Raw genomic sequence first — 18,432 nt, 5'->3', positions numbered from 1 at the left:
TCTGCTTGTTGCCTCACAATTCATACTGATGGCAGCATGCAATAAAAATATTTGCCAATTGAGTGGGAAAAATTCTCATTTCATTACTTTCAGGAAATGGTCTGCTTTTGAATCGGTTACATACTTCTGAGATGAATCTGGTAAATATTAGCACAGCAGTGTCAGACTGTAATTTGGTAGCTGTTGTCTGTCTTTTGTATCAAGTGCAGTCCCTTCGTCCTCTGAAAGAACCGTGTCTACTCCTTCCTAACCTGAGTGTAGTGTAGCTCTTACATTTGTTGAAATAAGCTCTGTGTCGCTTGGGACTGATCAAATGACTTTTTATAACCACAACATTTTCTTTTATTTTTGATATCATCTAAAGAAAAGAGAATTCAATCAATTCAGTCTATGTTGTCATCTATACTGATACTACATAATTATGATGCTGTTCCTATTTGTTCAACTCCTTATCAGACTGATATTAGAAAAGTGTTCCTTTCTAATTAGTAAAGTGCTAGTTAAATATCAAATCCAAAGAATCACAGAATCGTAGAATCATAGGATTCCTCGGGTTGGAAAAGACATAAAGATCATCGAGTCCAACCACAACCTCACCATACTGCCCTGACTCCAACAACCCTCCGCTAAATCACGTCCCTGAGCACCACATCCAAACGGATTTTAAACACATCCAGGGATGGTGACTCACCCACCTCCCTGGGGAGCCAATTCCAGTGCTTCACAACCCTTTCTGTACAGAAGTGTTTCCTGATATCCAACCTAAACTTATCCTGGTGCAACTTGAGGCCATTTCCCCTCATCCTGTCACCAGTGAGAAGAGACCAGCTCTACTCCTGCTGTAAGCACCTTTCAGATATTGGAAGAGAGCAATAAGGTCTCCCCTCAGCCTTCTTTTCCCCAGACTAAACAGCCCCAATTCCTTCAGTCTCTCCTCGTAGGCCATACTCTCCAAGCCCTTCACAAGCCCTATTGCCCTTCTTTGGACCTGCTCCAGCACCTCAATGTCCTTTCCGTACTGAGGAGCCCAAAACTGAACACAGTACTTGAGGTGAGGCCTCACCAATGCCGAGTACAGGGCAGGATTAATCCCCTAGTCCTGCTCACACCATTCCTGATACAAGCCAGGATGCCATTGGTCTTCTTGGTTGAATCCTAATCCAGATTAATCTTCTACAAACTAGATTACGAGTTCAACTCATTTCTTGTTTGCATCAATACAGAATAGTTGAAATTACTAAAAAAGTCCTCCAAGAGCTGAAATTTCATTCTTAGATGCTTGAAGATGACTTACTTGAGGAGTCAGAAAGATACGGTAGTAACAATAATTTCTTGGTGTAGAGGAATCTTCTGCAACCAGTATCTGAACATGCAGTAAAAAACCCTGAGACAGCAGTGCTGGAATTACCATTGACACTCTTCTTACACTACATATTTTGTGCACTATTTTAGCACACATCCTAAGATAGGAGATGGGTCAGGCAATCACTTTTTCATTAAATTCAGAATGTGGTATCATAAAAAAATTGGATGGTAACTTTTTCCTATTCTCCCATTTTTCTCTGACTTGACTTCCTGTATGAGTAAAATGAAAAGAATGCACCATGTAGCATGTCTTGCAGACCTGGTGGGAAAGACCTTTGTACATTTTCTTTGGTAGGAGTCCAAAACTTGCCCTTCCCTTCAAAAACCATTGTAGCATATTTGCACAATAAAGTCTAATGCTTCAAATCATTTACCTGGATTGATTTCAGAAGAGACAGGAAGCCTGCTCGTAGTATTTTCAGAATCAAAACCTTAAATTGTGTTCATGGAAACCTCAGAATCTATTTCTATGTTCACTACAAAATTAGACTATGTTTTGTTTTATTTTCTAGGAATTCTTCATTCAAGGACTTCTAATATTATATTCACAATGGCCTGTGAAGACTGCACACTATTTGGAGAGTTCAAGTTTAATTTGCATTCAGTTATCATTTTTGCCTGCTGAATGCTTTATTTCATTAAATCTATTTCAAAAATACTTGCATGATTTATATACACTCTTTGTTGTTCATTGGGAAGAAATTGGTATGGATAGCTTCCTTTCCTTCCCCTCCCCGCTCATGTATTTTTGTGTTACATGGCACATCCATCACTGTAAACATAAAAAAAGTTCAGGTTACATTGATTGTACTCACATTGTACTGTAATTTTAACATTGTGCATTATTTTAAAAGGTCAGTGATATAATTAAAAAACAGGATAGCAAATAACAATATGAAACTTTATTGGAGGAAAAAGGTGTCTATGTTCAGGTGTCATGATTTGAAAGTGTGAGGGCTACGCTGAAAGTAATGCCTCCTATTTTGTGGTGTTGGCCCATGATGACAGAGGCAGATGTTGGTGGGATGGCAGTGGAGGTTGAACCTTCCCACCAATATTCCATTACATGCTTTGCTGTGTGACAGATGGCAGCAGAGGGGCAGTCTGACACAGCAGTGGCTGACATGAAAGTGCGACTGAAGAGAAGGCACGTCATTGAATTCTGGAAAAATAGCACCCACTGACATTCATAGATGCTTGCTGAATGTTTATGGAGACCAAGCAGTGGATGTGAGCACGGTGAGGTGGTGTGTGGTGCATTTTAGCAGTGGCAGCAGCTGGTACAGATTGTTACTAGAGCAATACACAGAGTCTTCTTCATTGCTGGTGAAAACACCTAGCTGTTGATTGTGACTATGTTGAAAAATAAGGTTTTGTAGCTGAGAATTTGCTCTATCAGATAGTGTTGTTGTGCTCCTTGTATCTACTGTAGTTTCCATGGAAATAAAAAGGAGGCATTACTTTCAGAGCAACTGATCTGTTTTTGATGGACTATGTGAAGAATGCATTTAAAAGAGTGCTATGCCATTTCAAGATAGGCAGTTTTTTTGTTGTTGGCTTTTTTTCCTCTCTTAAAACCTAAACTACTTCTTAATTTGTCTGAAATAGAATAGTAATGCTAGGAGTTACAACAGTGTTGTGATAACTATGAAGATGTGCATTTTTTTATGTTTCTCATATACATATATACTTGGAGCGTGTTCAGTTTCTGACAATTTTACTACAATTGCACTAACTTTCTAATTAAAGAGCTTTTTTAATATGAATGAGAACTTCTTGGTGATATTTACTGGCACTTGCTCAGAATTTCAGCTACCATGCCATAATATTTGTCAGTGTTACACATTCTCCACCATCAAATGCAAGAGAGAATGTAGAACTCTCCCCTACAAATCAGCTGAAAAATCCCTACCTCTGACTTCAGAAATAGATAAGTAATTCCTATTTAAAATAGAAAATAACTCACTTCTTGGTTTCACTTTTTTTTTTCTTCAATAGATTATTCATCTTTTTTGTTTTCTTTGTCAAAGTATTTTAAAATGGTCTCCAGCTTATTTTCAAAAGCAAAATCAAGTTGGTAATGGTTTGAACATGTATCTCGTTTGTGCTTCACATGTGTTTGGTTTGTGACAATCTGACTCCTAAGCATTAAAATTCATATGTTAAGTAATGGTTAGAGACAGCATAATCCATATAAATGCTCCTAAGTACTTTTAAAAACATGTTAACATGAGCTATAGATATGACCCTATGTTGCTTTTTAGGAACAGGTTTCTTTAAAGATCCTGTGAAAGCATTTTGATGAATAATGTATTAAAAAAATAAATTAAAATGAATCTGTAATGTAAATTCTAGGATTACCTTCCTCAAGGTAACAATAATTTACTCTTCAATATAGGTGGTCTGGTTTTAGTTTGCAGGATTCTTCATTCTTTGGGGGACTCTTACTCAGCCACAGAAGTCATTTCAGCAGTCACCAGTGTTAAGAGGGTGGCTTGAAGTAATAGAGACAGCAGAATCAGATGTAATGACATTATACATTTCCTTACTATGCACTTACTAAAAGGTACAAGAGAAAGTGATCATCTCAGAAGATGAGAAAAAGTCATTTGTTTTGCAGTCATCTTACCGTACTGATTTTTTAGAAGATGGTTACAAAGAAGTTTGAGAAATGTGATCTTAGTCAATAAGTCTGTAACAAACAGGAGGGGAATCAACTCTTTGAAAGGGTAGATAACTGCAGGACAAGGGGAAATGGTTTTAAGTTGAGGGAGGGGAGATTTAGGTTGGATGTCGGGGGGAAGTTCTTTACAGACAGTGGTGAGGTGCTGGAACAGGCTGCCCAGAGAGGCTGTGGATGCCCCGTGCCTGGAGGTGTCCAAGGCCAGGTTGGATGGGGCCCTGGGCAGCCTGGTCTGGTATTGAATGGGGAGGTTGGTGGTCCTGCCTGTGGCAGGGGGGTTGGAGATTCATGATCTTTGAGGTCTCTTCTGACCCTGGCCATTCTGTGATTCTGTGATTCTATAAAATGAATAATCTATAACATAAAAGATGAGAAGGCAAAGTTAGATGAATGTGAAATAGATAAAATTGAGTTCTTCTTGGGAGTGGATGAGCTGTGCAGAGAGACATATCCTAAGACATAAATACTCCATAACAAAAATGATAACTTTTCTCTTTAAGATCATAAAAAGTCAGTACCTGTGTGCTCCCTAGCCAAATGTTACAGAAGGTAAAAGCTCAAAATTCTTCAGCAATTAAGGGAATATGAGGTTAAAAATATCAAGATGTAATAAAGTGCTTTTTGTCAAGTCATAGCCTTTGTTACCAGGGTTACATTAAGGAAATTAGGAATTTGTGTTTCTGCATATTGCATCAGGAAAGAGATGGGACCAAAGAAAGCTTTGTCAGTCACAATGGTACATAACGTTCCAGTGACTTCTGACAGCACTTAGTTCCTGTTTGATTATTCAAGGTTAACAAAAATAATTCAGGTGGGGATATTCAGAGAGCACTGTAGAGGCAAGATCTCTGAAAAGTCAGAAACTGAAAGATAAAAGAAGAGTTAATTGAGCTTTGTTAAATTTGTGGTGATCGTGACTGTTTCCTTATTGCTTTATTGCTGTTTCTTTATTATACCATGTTGTTTGGAAATAAATACATACCAAAATGTATTTATCATTTGTTTACATTTGTGACTCTTATTTACAACTGTCAGCAATGCCATACTTATAAACTTCACTTTCTTAAATTTTTTTTAAATTTACCATTTACCACAATATTTTTATGTAAGCAAACCTGAAGATGCTATTTGTGTTTTTTATGAAATAAGAGCATGCTAAAATCGATCTCAGATACTATGTGATGGTTCAAAGTTATCTGTTTGCGTAACAGAGGACCCTACAGTATTTTTAAGATGTTCAGGCTTTCCTGCAGCACTGTTTTTGTAATTTCTAGCCACTGGTTTTGGATCTGTTTCAATTGATTTTGCTCAGCTATGGCAGTGGAATCTCTTACCATTTACCAACAGCAGTTATTTACTTGAGTGCAAATAGCTGTCAGGATTTGAAGAGAAAAATCACAGTGGATCTTGCATCCCCCATCCGTATACTCCTTTATCCTAGAAGAAATGGAAGCTACTAATTATGCAGGACAGCATCACTGCCAGCAGTATCATTCTGTGTAAGAGGAGGAATTCACTGTTTTGCTGGGTAGAAGTATTTCAGTGCTTTTCCTAAAATCCATGGAGACAATTTATGCTGCTGTTTCTACTGAAAGTAAACCAGATTTATTCAGTTATTTTTGCATTCGGTCACTAATGAAGCTTTGTCTTTAGCAACTTGCAATCTGAGTTAAGACTGTATTGGCAGTGTTAAAACAGTGTTTTTAGCCCCTGGCTGGAAGAGCGCTCCTCGTGTAGGGCAGAATGGGAAGTACTAGCTGTGACACATGGTTTCACTTTCTTCCTTGTCCTCTGAGGCCCATTAATCAGTCAGTCTGCAGCCACTACAGGCCGTGGAGTGTGTGATCTTTTAATGAAAGATGCTCTTTTATTATTATTATTTTTAATGTATCTTGCACTCAATCTCTCCTTCCGATCCTCTGGCCTTTCACATTCATTTCCAGCAGAGGGAGTATGTGGAATGAAGATGAGTGAATCACGGCTGTTGTGGCATTCACATACAGTTACCTAAACACGTGGAAAAATATGCCAGAGTTGATTTTACGCATTGGATGCTTTCCACACAGAAGAAAAACAGCTTGATGAGGTGGATTTGGTTTGACTGTGCTGAAACATACATTCTCATTTCACGACAAGGGTCAGCTGTTTTGTTCATAAACTCTGAGGAAATAAAGTTTATTATAATTAAAGCATTATGTATAAGACATGGCCTGAAAGGATGTCTCCAGCCAACAGATTTTTTCACCTGGTTCTCTAGTAAATTATAATTTAACTTTTCTCTAGGCTCTCCCACATTTATTTTTATTTTATTTTATTTCCTGATGGGGAAGAACAAACATTTTTATCTTGAATGGAGCCTACACCCAAGCAATTACAGAGTACACAAAGCAAAAAGCATTGTTGTCAGAGCTGTGGTACAGCCTTGCAGGTGAACAAGGTGCTGCACAGGTTTGCTTTAGACAGATATGCCTTCCTGCACACAGTAATATTGAAAATCACTGTTGACAGGATGGCTTGCAAGTTTTGAAAGTAGTACAACTCAACAGAAGTAAAATGGATAATTGAATTTCTCTCTAGGCCTGCGGTGGCTGCTCTAGAAGTAATTCTGAAATGATATTAGGTTGGATATTAGGAAAATCTTTTTCCTCATGAAGAGCAGTGAGGCAGTGGCACAGGCTGCCCAGGGAGGTGGTGCAGTCACTGTTCCTGGAGGTGTTCCAGAGCCGTGTGGATGTGGCACTGAGGGATGTGGGCAGTGGGCATGGTGGGGGTGGGCTGCTGGTTGAACTTCATGACCTGAGAGGTCTTTTCCAACCTTAACGATTCCATGTCTCATTGACACTGAGCCTATGCCAGCTTTCCATGTTCATTTCAGCTTCCCTTACCAGCGTCATACAAAAGCAAAGCACCACAGCACTGCTCATTCCAACGCTTTCACCTCAAACAGCAAAGCAATGCAGTGTGCTACTTGTTCTCTGTTTGCAGGCAATCCTTGTGTTTCCTATGCAAAACCACAGTCCCCAGACTTACACCGGAGGGACAAAAAGGTGCTTGTACTGAAACTGAAGCCCGAAAGTCAGAGAGAAAATACTGAAACAGATTCAGTCCAAGGCGGGAAACTATCCCCACAGGTGCTACTTCTGTCCGTTCTTCCGACCGGATCGGACTCGGCCCAGAAGCTGTCCTCCAGCCCCGGCCTGCCCCGCCACCGCCCTTCACCTCAGCGCCGCGCCCAACGCCGCCTCCGCCTGCGGCGCTGCCGCCCGTGCCTCACCCTCAGCCCCGGGCGTGGCCGGGCCCGGTGGGGAGGAGCGGGGCGGGCGGCCCGCAGGTGCCCGCAGCTTGGCTCCGCGAATGGGCTGCTACCGCCCGGGTCGCTCTCCGTCACCTCTCGGTCGCTGCCGTCCTGCCGCCGCCGGAGGGCTGCGGCCTCGCTGCTCGCACGGGGCCCAGGTGAGCTAAGGCGGCTCCGCCCGGCCCGGCGCCTTCCGTGACTGTGTGGGGAGGCCCGGGTAGAGGAGCGGCTCCAAGCGGACCCCCTATCCCGGCCGCACCGCCGCCATTTCGAGGCATGTCGTGGGGCGAGGGGAGCTGCGGGCGCTGTGGGCAGGTTCACTCGCGGGCGTTTGCGTGCGGACGGGCTGCCGCTTTCCCCCTCGCTTCTCAAACTTCTCGTACAGCGCCGGCTGCTCCGGCCTAAAGGGGTCTTTAAGGCACGCGAGTTCCCTTTTGACGTCTGTCGGACATGAGGGCTGTAGTGCCGCTAGCCGGTTTTCTCACGGTTGTGTTCGTGGCTTCTGTTAACAAATTTCCAGGCTACTGCGTTGAGTTCGGATCGCCGCTGATAAACGCGAAGCCCCTCTGAGATCAATTTGAGGTGGGAGGGCAGCACCCTGCTGGGTTTGCCCCACACAATGAATTGAAAACGCACGTGTATGTTGAACACCGAGTATACTGAACACCGATCTAAGCGCTAATTGTTGGCATTCTTTCACGCCGGCTTCAAATCTGTGTTTTCCCTGTAACTAATTTGATTCTATTTAACTTCCACAGACTCGTGCACGCCTCAGGCTTTTCCCACATGTCAGTGTGTAAGACATAAAAAGGCCACCTGGGAGCGTGCATTGAGCTGCTGTTACATTTGTCTGAAGGGAAACGGTTGTTCCCAGGTGACACAAGGAAGTTCTTCCCCAAGTTTTTCCTCTTTCTGCTTTTCCACCATAAATCTGATATACCGTAATTAGCTCCCATAAATCTTCCTCCTGCGGGAAGCCACGTTCACCCATCAGCTCTGCGTGTCCTCCTCTATTTATCATCATTAAAATGCTCATTTGCTTTATCACTTGCATGTTATTTGCCTCCAAAAATAGTAAGCGTGCATCAAAGCCTGTTCGCTGCCGATGTGGGGCTGTGTATCATTTCTGCACTGGAGTAATTCCATGTCTCTTGTGGCAGTAACACCTGACGCCTCACCAGTCCTTTTCCACGCAGCAGGATATGGGTTGGTTTTTATGTACATTTTAAGTGGGGGCAAGTTCTCATCAGCACTTTCTAAGGGGCAAAGATTACATTGCAGAAGGGAAAAATGTACCATTATTACTGGCACTCGCCTTGGAGCTCTTTAATCATTGAAAGGAGGAAGGTCAGGACAGGAGCTGGCTGATCATTAAAGGCAAGGGAGCAGGTGTGCTTGGCTCCCTGGTTGATGAGGTAGGGACTTCCTGTGGTTGGAATGGTGGTAATTGTCTGCTAACACCAGAGTTTATAGGCAGCATACGGTTTTGTTGCTTGTTTTCAAAAGAACTTTGTAAACTTCACTTTCACTGTGTTTTTAATTGGTGGTTTCCCTTGATGGGAGCTGAACTACACTGCAGCCACACTCAGTCCCCATTTTTAAGGGAAGAGAGGGGAAAATATGATGGAAAAGGGCTCAAAGGCTGAGATAAGGACAGGGAAATCACTCACCAGTTATTGCCACAGGCAAAACAGACCTGATAGAGGGAGATTAATGCAATTTATTGCTGCTGATAAAAGACCAGAGCAGCAAGAACCAAAAGCAAACTAAAACCACCTTCTCCCTTTCCACCCCCTGCTACCTCCTGTCTTCGGGTGGTGGCAGCTCCCTCAGCCCTCCTGTCCCACCACAGACCTCTCTGCATGGGCTGCAGCTCTGGCCCAGGCTGCTCCTGCAGGGGTACCCACAGGCTGTGTCTCCTCCAGGCCTCATCCACTGCTGCCCTGTGGCCTCCTCTGTGGCTGCATGTGGGGATCTGCTCTGTGCTGTGCTTGTGGGCTGCAAGGGAATGGCCTGCTCCTCCACGGGCCTCTTCTTGGCTGCAGGGAGCTGCTGCTCCAGCCTGGAGCACTTCCTACAGGAACATTGATGCTGTGGGCAGGACTGAGCGTGCCTTGTACGGGCTCCTGAGCTCCCCAGGGATGATAACCCTGCTGGCACCTTAAGCTGTCCTGTCTTGCAGGCTGTCAACAACTCGGTGTTATAAGTTACATGGCTGCTGATTCATTCAGTATCCACCGTCATGGCAGGAGGTTATCAAAGGACAGAAAAGAAGGAGCTTTGTAACAACAGACTGGGCAATGAGCTATTACTGAGGAGCTAAAAATGTGATTGAATTATGGAAATGCCTCACAAAAATATTTATTGAAGTAGCAAGGCTACATTTCAGACTCAGCAGGACTGAACTGAACTCATCGATGCCCAATAGCAGACAATCTCTCTGTTCGTGTCAATATTTAATGAATGGCTGCTGCCTCACCAAACATCCACTCACTCCAGTCCTGGTTGCAGATGTGCAGTTTGATGCCAGCACAGCCAGTACCCAACTGGAGCTGTGCAAGCAACTGTGCTGCAGGCTGAAACCCTGCCAAGTACCCACTGTGCAGAATGCAAAGGTGCTGTAGGTAGATCTGTTTTCACTTGTGTAGCACGTCCTGCATAGCTGCAGCGTGTAGCTCCTCCTGAGACCTTGCTTCTTAGAAGCCAATACTGCAATGCACAGGTGATTTATCTTACATTTTCATGCATCTAGAAGTGCCTTCCTGGAACTGTAGGTGTTGATGAACCAAAATGTGTTCATTTTGTATCAACCCAAAACACTGAATTGACATTGACTTAGGTGTGCAAATCCACGCTGGGAGAAGGTAGAAGGATGGCTGAGCATGCCAGGATTGTAATTCGCTTGTGTAGAAAAGTTACCTAATTTCCCAGCTTTGCATACTCTGAAATAGATTTAGTAATCACAGGAGAGAGAGAAATTCAATCATAAACTAATCAAATGTAATGTGCTTGTGCTATTAAACATACAGTCTTCTCCTACCGAGAGATGTAAGGTTCTCTGTTATTAAAGAGCAGAGAGGCTATGCAGAAGTGGAAGGAAATCATTCAGTTCTCCATTTTGTTACAGTGAAATAAATATTCATAGTAATAATTGTCCCTTAAGGAAGATGGCATTACCTGTATCCTGACATTTCCTACAGTCAGCAGAACTCTCTTGGAATTCTCCTTGTCCTTGCCATTCCACTTCTGCTCCATTGTGTGATGGTGATGGGCTGAGGGTTGTAGCTGATGATCTTAGCAGTCTTTCCCAACCTTAATGAGTCTCTGATTACCTACGAGATGAGAGCTGAACTGGGGTCTGCTTGTGCAGTCACTTGCAAAATCTTGGCCATTTGATCAGCATTTTGCAGGTGGATTTTGTGGCTTCTCCCTAAGCGCAGTGCAGGAGGTACGGCTGTATTTGGCTGTTCTGAAATGTGTTTAAAATAGAAGGTTCTAAAAACATGTGTGAAAGGAAACGTTGCGAGCAGTGCAGTAATTCTGGGGTAACTTGATTTTCGGTGTCTGTAAAGTGTGAACACAGTACTGCAAAATTTGAGTGCAAAAAGGCCTACATCTGTTTGATGATTTGCAGCATGGGAGGAATTAGAATCCTTGGCAGTTCAGAAAGAGGCAAACGGGTCTGCCAGCACCTGGGGAAATACAGACAGCAGCTTGGAGAGTAGCATAAATGTATTAGTAAACGTTTCTGCAAAACATGAGTAGGTGTTTCTGCAAAAGCAATCAGCAGTGTTGTTTCTCATACTGTTGAGGTTTGAGGAGTCATTCCCGTGGTTTCCAGGTTTACACGTCCAGCAGTGCCTGGTGCAGCCCCAGCTGGAGCCAGCTGGACTCCTCTTGCAACTCAGAGCTTCCCCTGCTGCATCTGTAGGAAACAGATCTACAGCAATGTGTCGGGGTGCCCTTCAGGATGCAGGAGGTTATCAGCATTCGGAGAACATACTCAAGCAAGCTTCGCTGTACTCATTAGAGATGTCTTAAATTCTGTCAGCTTTTGAAATAATTGAAGAGGAAAATGAAATTGATGAGTCGGGAAATGTTTGTGTCAAAACAGAGATAAGAGGCACTGTGGGATTTCTTTAGCTGTTTGTCAGCGTTTCCTCTTGGTGTCCCTGAAAGAGCCTCATAGAGTGTATTTACTTAAGGCATACCAGTTTTTAGCCTGTTGATGCTCAAAGAGCGTGTGATAAAACTAGACACAGATTGCCTTGGTACTTTTCTCAACAGTCTCATTGGTGTCAACTGGTTTGAGGCAGAATTTATCAGTCAGCTGAGGCAGTATGTGAAGAGAAGGAGCAGAAACCCCCATGTGTACGAGACGGTAAGGGTTTGTGATGTAGCTCTACAAACTGATGGAGCTATCACGAAACCAAGATGGAAGCACTTTAAAAAGACTACGGAAAATAGCCTGACAGGGCTCAAGTGCAACTTTGTCTTTTATGGTTACCCCTATGATTTCAGGTACAATGTGCAGGTCTGAATTTCCAAGGGGAAAACACACTCTGGAGAGTACACAGAGTTATTAAAAAGTGCTTCAGCTCTGTGCTGCAAAGCAAGTCTCCATCAACAGTTTATTATATTCCATGGATAAAAAATACACTTTAACTCCACTTTTTTAAACAGCAAGGGAGGTTTTTTTTCCCTTTTTTTTTTGTGAGTCTATTTGTTTTGAACGACGCTGAGTTTCCAGCTTTTCAGGGAGGTAATATTAAATGGGGTGCTTTGTTTTTCCATCTGAAGGCACCGGGCAGGGAGAAGTACTGCAGTTTTACACTTTTGTGCCTGCAAGTGATAAAGCAAGATGGAAGGATTACCCAGTTTGTCCTTCTAAGTCTTTTCTTATCATAGCAGCTTCAGCAACTCTGCGATTTAAAGAAAAATAGAATAACAAAAGAACAGTTTCATCTTTTAACTCGCTAATACAATGCTATCAGCTGCTGGTATTTTTTGAATTATGGGTTTTATGGATCCTGCACTTGATCAGATTTTTTTCTTTCTTAAAATGGAAAACATTCTAGAACTGAAGGACGAAGGTATAAATACAAAATGACATGTAGCTTAAAGAAGGCCTTGGATGTGTAGATAACGGGCCCTTGCATGCCATGAAAATTAGGAATCATAGAATCATAGAATGGCCTGGATTGAAAAGGACCACAACGATCATCCAGTTTCAACCCCCCTGCTATGTGCAGGGTCACCAACCAGCAGACCAGGCTGCCCAGAGCCACATCCAGCCTGGCCTTGAATGCCTCCAGGGATGGGGCATCCACAGCCTCCTTGGGCAACCTGTTCCAGTGCTTCACCACCTTCTGAAAAACTTCCTCCTAATATCTAACCTAAACCTTCCCTGTCTCAGTTTAAAACCATTCTCTCTTCAGGAACTCCTGAATTCTTACAGCTGTGATATTCTTTCCTTAAATTGGTGTCTCAAAGCTATTTGCAAGGTCTTGGGGCAAAAGCGTGGAGACATCAGCATCTGGGTGCTAGGTGTTAAAGAGGGGCAGATGCTGTCCATCCTTCTCACTGCCTTTGCTTGCAGCAGGAGGACACAGTGCTGGCTGCTGTAGCTGTGGATGTTCTTACTTGGTGCAGTCGTTAATGCATCGCTAATGAGCGATCATTTTGCTAGCTAACAGCCCTGCAAAGCATCCAAGTGGCCTGGGTCTGTGCTTGTTGGGCTACAGAATGCAAGGATTCTGATTTCCATCAGTTTGCCTGCTGCTCTGCAACAAGAAGGCATGCGGTTTTCATCTCACTGAGATCTGCCATTTCCTTACTGGTGTGTTAGCTGAGAGAACTTACTATACAGGGAAACACTGGGACAGGAAGAGAATTAATATGTCTGCTGACTGGTTGTAATCAGTGCACAGAAATAGGGCACTAAAGAAGTATAAGAGGACACTGAGATTTGTTTTCTGTCCCTGTCTGTTGCATCACAGTGTGAAGGTGCTGACTGAGCAGAGTGTTGCAGCATGTCTTCTGTTATTTGGAATAGATTGGGTAAGCTTTCACCTCAAAGTCTTCATCAGAGAATGTCAGAGCTGGCAAAGCTGGGAAGATCTTTGGGGCAGAAATGAGAGATAACAAGAGATTGTTCCCAGGACATTTCTCTTGGGGCCAGGTGGAACTGAGGATAAAATGCTCAAAGGATAAACAGTGTCATTTTTGTAAATGTAAATCAGAATCAAAACTCATCAGGGATGGCGCGATCTTCAGAAAAGCTATAGGTGGCAGCATCATAATAAAATAGTTTCTTTGGTGTCTGTGGCTAAACAGAGACTGTGTGTTGGGAACAGATGCACAAAAGAGCGCGAATGAAAAAGAGCAGATGAGAAAATTGTTGGAGCTGATCAGCAGTTAAGCCAACCGGTTAAAAAGGTCAGTCAGTCCTCTCAATCTGCGTGTCCTCCGCTCTGTGAGCACAAATGAACATGCAGATGAGCAGAGTTCCCTCCTTCTGGCTGCCTTGCTCACTCGTTCAGGGCAGCAGTGGCAGCTGGGTTTTGCCGGCGCTGGCACATCCTCCACGCATGCAGAAGGAAACGCTGCCCTTATCAGCAGTACTCTTCTGGCATCTGGAAAGGGAGCTTTTAAAGAAAGGCAAGTGCACTTGAACGAGGAGAACAGGACTGTTGTGAATCCTCACAAGTGGCTGGTGACCACTGACTTTTGGAGAGGAGTGCTCACGCTTTATGACAGCAGGGCCTGTTCAAGTATCTTAACCTTGGCTTCCAAAAATCAACGCACCTGAGTTACCTTTGAAAAAAACCGTGACTGGGCTTGCTACAAAAAGAAAAAGCATTTTTTATTTCAATCCCTCCTGCTTTCTATTAAGGCTTCTGGGAACAGTGAATGTGCCATATTAACTTGTATCAGTACATACTACCATTTTTCTTTCCAGTGTGCTAATTGTTTTAAACAGAAATGAGGCATTCTTATTTTCACAGCCCAGAGAGGGCATTAAGCTCCTCTGGCAGGGTAAACATTCATTTTCTGTCTCATACAGATGTATCCCTCCAAAATTGCTTAGTCCCAAATTATGTCAGTAATATACAATGTGTGATTCATGGATTTCTTGTTTCTTGCAAGCTTGCTTTGCAAGGAGATACTGTCCCATATACTGCTCTCCAGCATTCACATCACATGTGTACTTACCTCAGAGGTTATTTGATTCAAAATAATGGGAATTCTGGTAGACAATACATGTGAAATTTTTATCTTCAAGCTCCTTTTTACATCTTTCTTTAAGTGAGATGAAAGAAGGAAGAAAGGATGCTGCAGCTCACTGTGAAGTCGGCTTATCTATCTGAAGAAATTGATGAAGAGTGTTGTGATTCTTTACTAGTTTAGTTTCTTTATTAAAAAAAAAAGTGAGGTGTTAAATATCTATTGATGTTTTAAATTAACATAGATTAGAGTTCTACATAACACACATCTGTGAGAGGATGCTGGTGAAGAAGTGAAATAACTGTGAAAATTATTTGTGCTTTCTTTTGACTGCTTCTCTTTTGCTTCCTCAGAAGCCCTTTCACAGCCAGGTTAATACTTTGCTGTTTCTGCCTGTCCTCCATCTGATGCTATCAGGCACTGCTGCAGCTTACCATTACAGCTCCTATGGAAGTTTCACTTCTTTGCTCACAGATAGATTTAAGCCAGATCTCAAAGCAGAACATACAGGTATTATTTAATTGGGAGAAGGAGGAAAAGGCTGATAGTATTTTGTATTTTTCTTTCTGAAGCCAGCAAAATGGGTTAGAGACGTTGTATTTGGGTGTCTAGAGATTAATAGAGTCATGTCTCTTATACAGAAGCTTTTAACATCTTTTAACATCATATGACTCCTGTCAGCTGCAATGGAAGGGGGGCACTCAACCTTCTGGAGATCTCACTGTACTTTTTAATGGTCAGTGATTCCTATTCAGTGCTGACTGCCATCTCTATCTTTAAGTGTTTAACATCTCTGAAAACTTGACTCTCCAGAACTACATCTGAACACTGAAAGGTCAGAGGACTTCTACATTTCTGAGCAGTGGATGTGCTGCAGCAGTACTATAGCTCTGTCTGGGTAGTATCTGTGTGTGTGTTATTTTCACTTTATTTTCCTATTTAGTTTTCAGGGAGAGGAAGCTGCGTACGTGCCCCACATCTGAATGGTCTGAGGAATAGGATATGGATGATAAACCTATGTTCCCAACAGGAGCATCTCTGCACTGGAGTCTGCGTTCAGATTGGTGTGCAGCCGTTCAGGATCTCAGGTTGCTGCAGCAGTCGTGGCCAAGGTCCTGGAGTTAGATGAGCTGCTGGTGGTTTGCAGCAAGCACTTGGGATGTGGTCACCCTCTTCCAAGGACCGAGAGAGCAGAACAGTCCAGTTTGAAGCCATTGGCTTCAGCATCATCATGCAGCTTGATAGCATTTGCTTTACAAGAGCAGACAGCCTGAGGCACGCCACGCAGAGTACTTGATATGGGCTGGAGTGTATCAGTTGTATCAAACACAGTGATTTTGATGTTGCCCCGAGAGACTGTAAATGAGAATTTAGTTATATTAGAGGGGAGGGGAAATCACTTTGCCTGTTTCAGTTTTTTATATAGCACAGTTCTAGTTTCTGTGCCAGGCTGTAATATATTTTTGTAGTACTGTATGAATGATTTGTGTTTGATCCCACAATGAGAGAGAGCACTTGCAGTCAGCAGGGCAGGAGAGGTCATTTATATGTTACTATGAAAGGCAGTGGAAGCAAATGCCAAGCTTCCCACTGCCAGGATGACACTTCTCCTGACACGTCTGAGTCAGAGGTAAGGTCAATGGGCAGCAGGGTGCTAGTAAGGGTAGGGCTTCCCAGGAACACATTATTTGCCCTAGGAATGCTTATTGCTGTGTTCTTTTTTTCCGCATTAGATTTTAGCCCCTAAGGTAAAGATGATCTCACACAATGCTGCTCCAACAGCTGCTGTAAGCAGAAGACATTCTGGGTTTAACCAGGCTCTGATGATAGATCATACGAATCTGATAAATTCTTATGACAGGATTTGTGGCTTTGAGGTTCATTGCAGGAACCAGATTGTGCTTTATTTGCTGCTAAGGCGTAATAGAATGGCCCATTGATTTCTCTGCAGCCAGGTCCCCCAAGGGATTTATTCATTCAGGGATTAAAATTGTTCCACGGTTGTCTGATTTGTTTAAAACTTATGTGTTGCTCTTAATTGGAGATAGTGACCTCAAAAATAACTGAAGCTTTCCATTATCCTTATGTGGATGAAAAGATGTGAAAAAAAATATAGCTATTGAAGTATTTTACACCTCCAGTTTTATATATCCCTTGTTTCTGTTTGTGTTGAGTAAAAAAATGAGTTGAAGTATCTGTCTGATGAACTGTGGAAGGAAGCCAAGAATTATTTTAACAAATGTTTAGCTAGCGAAAAGTGAATAACTATGCAGTTTCTCTGGGGCTTTCATAGGGTGTGGGTCATCTTCAGTGTCAGCTCCAATCTGTCTTATATGTAGAAGAGCGTATAGTGTGAGTGAATTGACACGGTCTCCTCACAAGTGTCATGTTTCTCAGAAACAGCTGATTAATGTTGAGAAATCGTGGCACCTATTGCAATCAGCTGACAAGGATAAGGAGATTCAGAAAATCTGATCTTCTCTTTGCTGGACAGAACTTCATAGATACCTGCTTCCCCTGTCTACATATCTGAGGGAGTGCGTTGGGTCCCATGACAGTAACATGTCTGGTAAGCGGGGCTGCAGAACACAGTGGTAAGCACTACTGGCTCCTATGGAAGACTGAATGGGCCCAAGAAAGGAGAGGGGACCTGATACCACAGCTCCTATGAATGTTGGGTCTTGTTGATGGGCTACACAGTTGTCTTCTTTCTGTGGCCTCGTGGTTGTGGTTCTCGAGATTCTTTGGACAGGTGTGCCATCATGAATTCTTTCTGTAGAGAGGAATCAACAAAACTCAACCTAAGGAGGGTCTGCTGCTTCCACTTTTGCACAGGCATTTGAGAACATGGAGTAATGTGCGTAAATAAACCATGCTTGGGCAAGTCAGAACGAGGAACTGCTGCAAGATCAGAAGCTGGGTTGTGAACCAGGATTCACTCAAGGTCAGACTCTCAAAAGTTAAGTTAAAAATGGGCAATTTTTAGTATGTTTTAGCTAATGGTTATTTCTAGTGATGAAGCAGAACCACTCCTGATTTTTTAAAATATGGATATCTGCACTGGAAAAGGCTCCCCAGGGAGGTGGTTGAGTCACCACCCCTGGATGTGTCTAAAAGCCGTTTGGATGTGGTGCTCAGGGACATGAGTTAGTGGAGGGTTGTTAGAGTCAGGGTAGTATGGTGAGGTTGTGGTTGGACTCGATGATCTTGAAGGTCTTTTCCAACCTGAGTGATTCTATGATTTGCAATAGCAATCTTAAGGAACATCTCATTTGGCCAGTAGCATCAGCTGCTTCTGTGGACATGTCATTCTGTTGTTCTTGTTATCTTCTTGGATAAAGAGGCTGTGTTGAATTTTACACTTGCTCTGAATTACAGCCATTACTTCAGTAAAACTGAACTCAATTGCAATGATAACTTGGGTTATTAATTCTCCCCAGTTGTTTTTTTTTTTTTTAGCCTGAAATTTAACAATGGAAATATGATAAGGGAAGAAGACAGACATTGCTTTCCCAGGCACAAGCTGAAATCATGAGGATGTAATAATATAATGCTGTGTGTCTGATCTTCCAGGATCTCAAGTGAGCTTCAACCTTTGGGTAGGTGAAGTTGAAAGTTTCCATGGGACTGAAGATGGGTGTTTTTTAGAGATACCAGAACCAAGGAAATAGTCTGGTTCCTCTATCACAAGAGTGTGAACATGGTATAGATAAGGATAATGCCAGATGACCTGCTACTTTGAGAAAATTCTACTCTTTGAGCTGGTTACCATCACTTGTACAATTCAGCACTGTTCACATAAGCATATGGAGCTTTCAGTTAGGCCTTTGCTGAAGTGCTTTACTGAAATGAAGTTCTCTGT

At 42.8% G+C, this 18,432-nt stretch overlaps 2 protein-coding genes across 3 annotated transcripts in view; both read left to right on the top strand.

The window, feature by feature from the left end:
* Positions 1-4,157, top strand: part of TSGA10 (testis specific 10) — a 28,317-nt gene extending 24,160 nt beyond the window's left edge. Inside the window, exon 17 of the mRNA XM_052705702.1 lies at positions 1,878-4,157. Coding sequence (XP_052561662.1) covers positions 1,878-1,902 — 25 coding nt within the window. The 3' untranslated portion in view covers positions 1,903-4,157. The remainder of the gene's footprint in view (positions 1-1,877) is intronic.
* Positions 4,158-7,349: 3,192 nt separating this feature from the next.
* Positions 7,350-18,432, top strand: part of CRACDL (CRACD like) — a 60,138-nt gene continuing 49,055 nt past the window's right edge. Inside the window, exon 1 of one of the 2 annotated variants that reach the window (XM_052705695.1) lies at positions 7,350-7,501. The gene's annotated coding sequence lies outside the window, so the exon portion shown is untranslated. Of the gene's footprint in view, positions 7,502-7,960; positions 7,982-18,432 lie in introns of those variants that run through there. The other variant, XM_052705694.1, reaches the window with a different exon arrangement.

This window comes from Tympanuchus pallidicinctus, unplaced genomic scaffold, assembly GCF_026119805.1.
Source record: "Tympanuchus pallidicinctus isolate F22 unplaced genomic scaffold, pur_lepc_1.0 scaffold6, whole genome shotgun sequence".
Classification (NCBI taxonomy): Eukaryota; Metazoa; Chordata; class Aves; order Galliformes; family Phasianidae; genus Tympanuchus; species Tympanuchus pallidicinctus.
Note: the sequence above shows the minus strand (reverse complement) of the source record. Positions and strands in the feature narration are given on the sequence as shown.